Source organism: Seriola lalandi, unplaced genomic scaffold (genome assembly GCF_002814215.2).
Source record: "Seriola lalandi dorsalis isolate HSWRI2012SDOR001 ecotype SW California unplaced genomic scaffold, Sedor1 jcf7180002052369, whole genome shotgun sequence".
NCBI lineage: Eukaryota > Metazoa > Chordata > Actinopteri > Carangiformes > Carangidae > Seriola > Seriola lalandi.
The window spans coordinates 1-886 of NW_019522922.1; the positions used below are offsets into that span (position 1 = coordinate 1).

An 886-nucleotide genomic window follows, 5' to 3' on the forward strand; every position below is an offset into this window, starting at 1 on the left:
GATGCTGTTTTAAAAACAATGAAGCTGAAGAGTGTCTGTGTTTGTTGTGGACGTGTCAGTTGCTTCGTGGGAAGTTTGAGGGTTTCCTGAAGCAGCTGGAGGTCGGAGAGGAGCGACTGCAGAGCTGCAGCGACGTGGCCGCTCGACTCATCCGCAGCAAACACCCGCAGAGCGCCGCGGTCAGAGAGACGCTGCAGCAACTCGGGTACAACGCACTGAACTGAAACTTCCAACACGCCGTGGAAACACTGTGACCTGTGCAGGCTGCTCAGACGCCCACATTCAGCTACGCACCTGATTTATGATTATTATTATTATTCTGTGCTCGTTTTCTGTTTGTTCTTTCTTTGTGTTTATCCTGACGTTGTCCGTGTGCAGTGCATGCTGGGAGGATTTAAAGGAAGTGGCCAGAGAGCGTCAGGATCAGCTGCAGAGAGCCGAGGAATGTCACCGCTTCTACCAGGATCTGACTGACGCGCTGACGCTCATCAAGGTATCTGTCCTTTCTGCTGAAGTCCAACGTCTCAGTCTTCACGTCTCTCTCTCTCATCTTTCTCTTTTCCTCTGTAGGAGCGACAGAAAAGCATCCCCGACGACATCGCAAAGGATCTGCGAGGAGTGATGTCACAGCTGAGGAAACACGAGGCGCTGCTCCACGAGCTGGCCGCCACAGAGCAACAGGTACAGACTCACAGAGGCGAGAGGTGATGAGTCATAACCCGGCGTCACAGAACCAAATGTGGGCCAGCTCGACACTCAGTTGGCAGATTATTAGGAACACCCGGCTACAGCTCACACAGTCTGATCCAACATGGAGGAGGTGTTTCTGTGATTTAGCCTTCTCTCATTCATATAAAAACGTGTGTGTGTGTGTGTGTGTGTGTGT

General features: G+C 51.8%; 1 protein-coding gene across 1 annotated transcript; it reads left to right on the forward strand.

Annotated features, from left to right (window-relative positions):
* Positions 1 to 59: 59 nt before the first annotated feature.
* LOC147819526 (spectrin alpha chain, non-erythrocytic 1-like) lies at positions 60 to 708 on the forward strand (the record flags this gene model as incomplete). Its single annotated transcript, XM_087172366.1, has 3 exons — positions 60 to 205; positions 379 to 493; positions 571 to 708. Coding segments are annotated over 3 exons (399 nt in total), but the record flags the coding sequence as incomplete, so codon positions are not given.
* Positions 709 to 886: the final 178 nt, after the last annotated feature.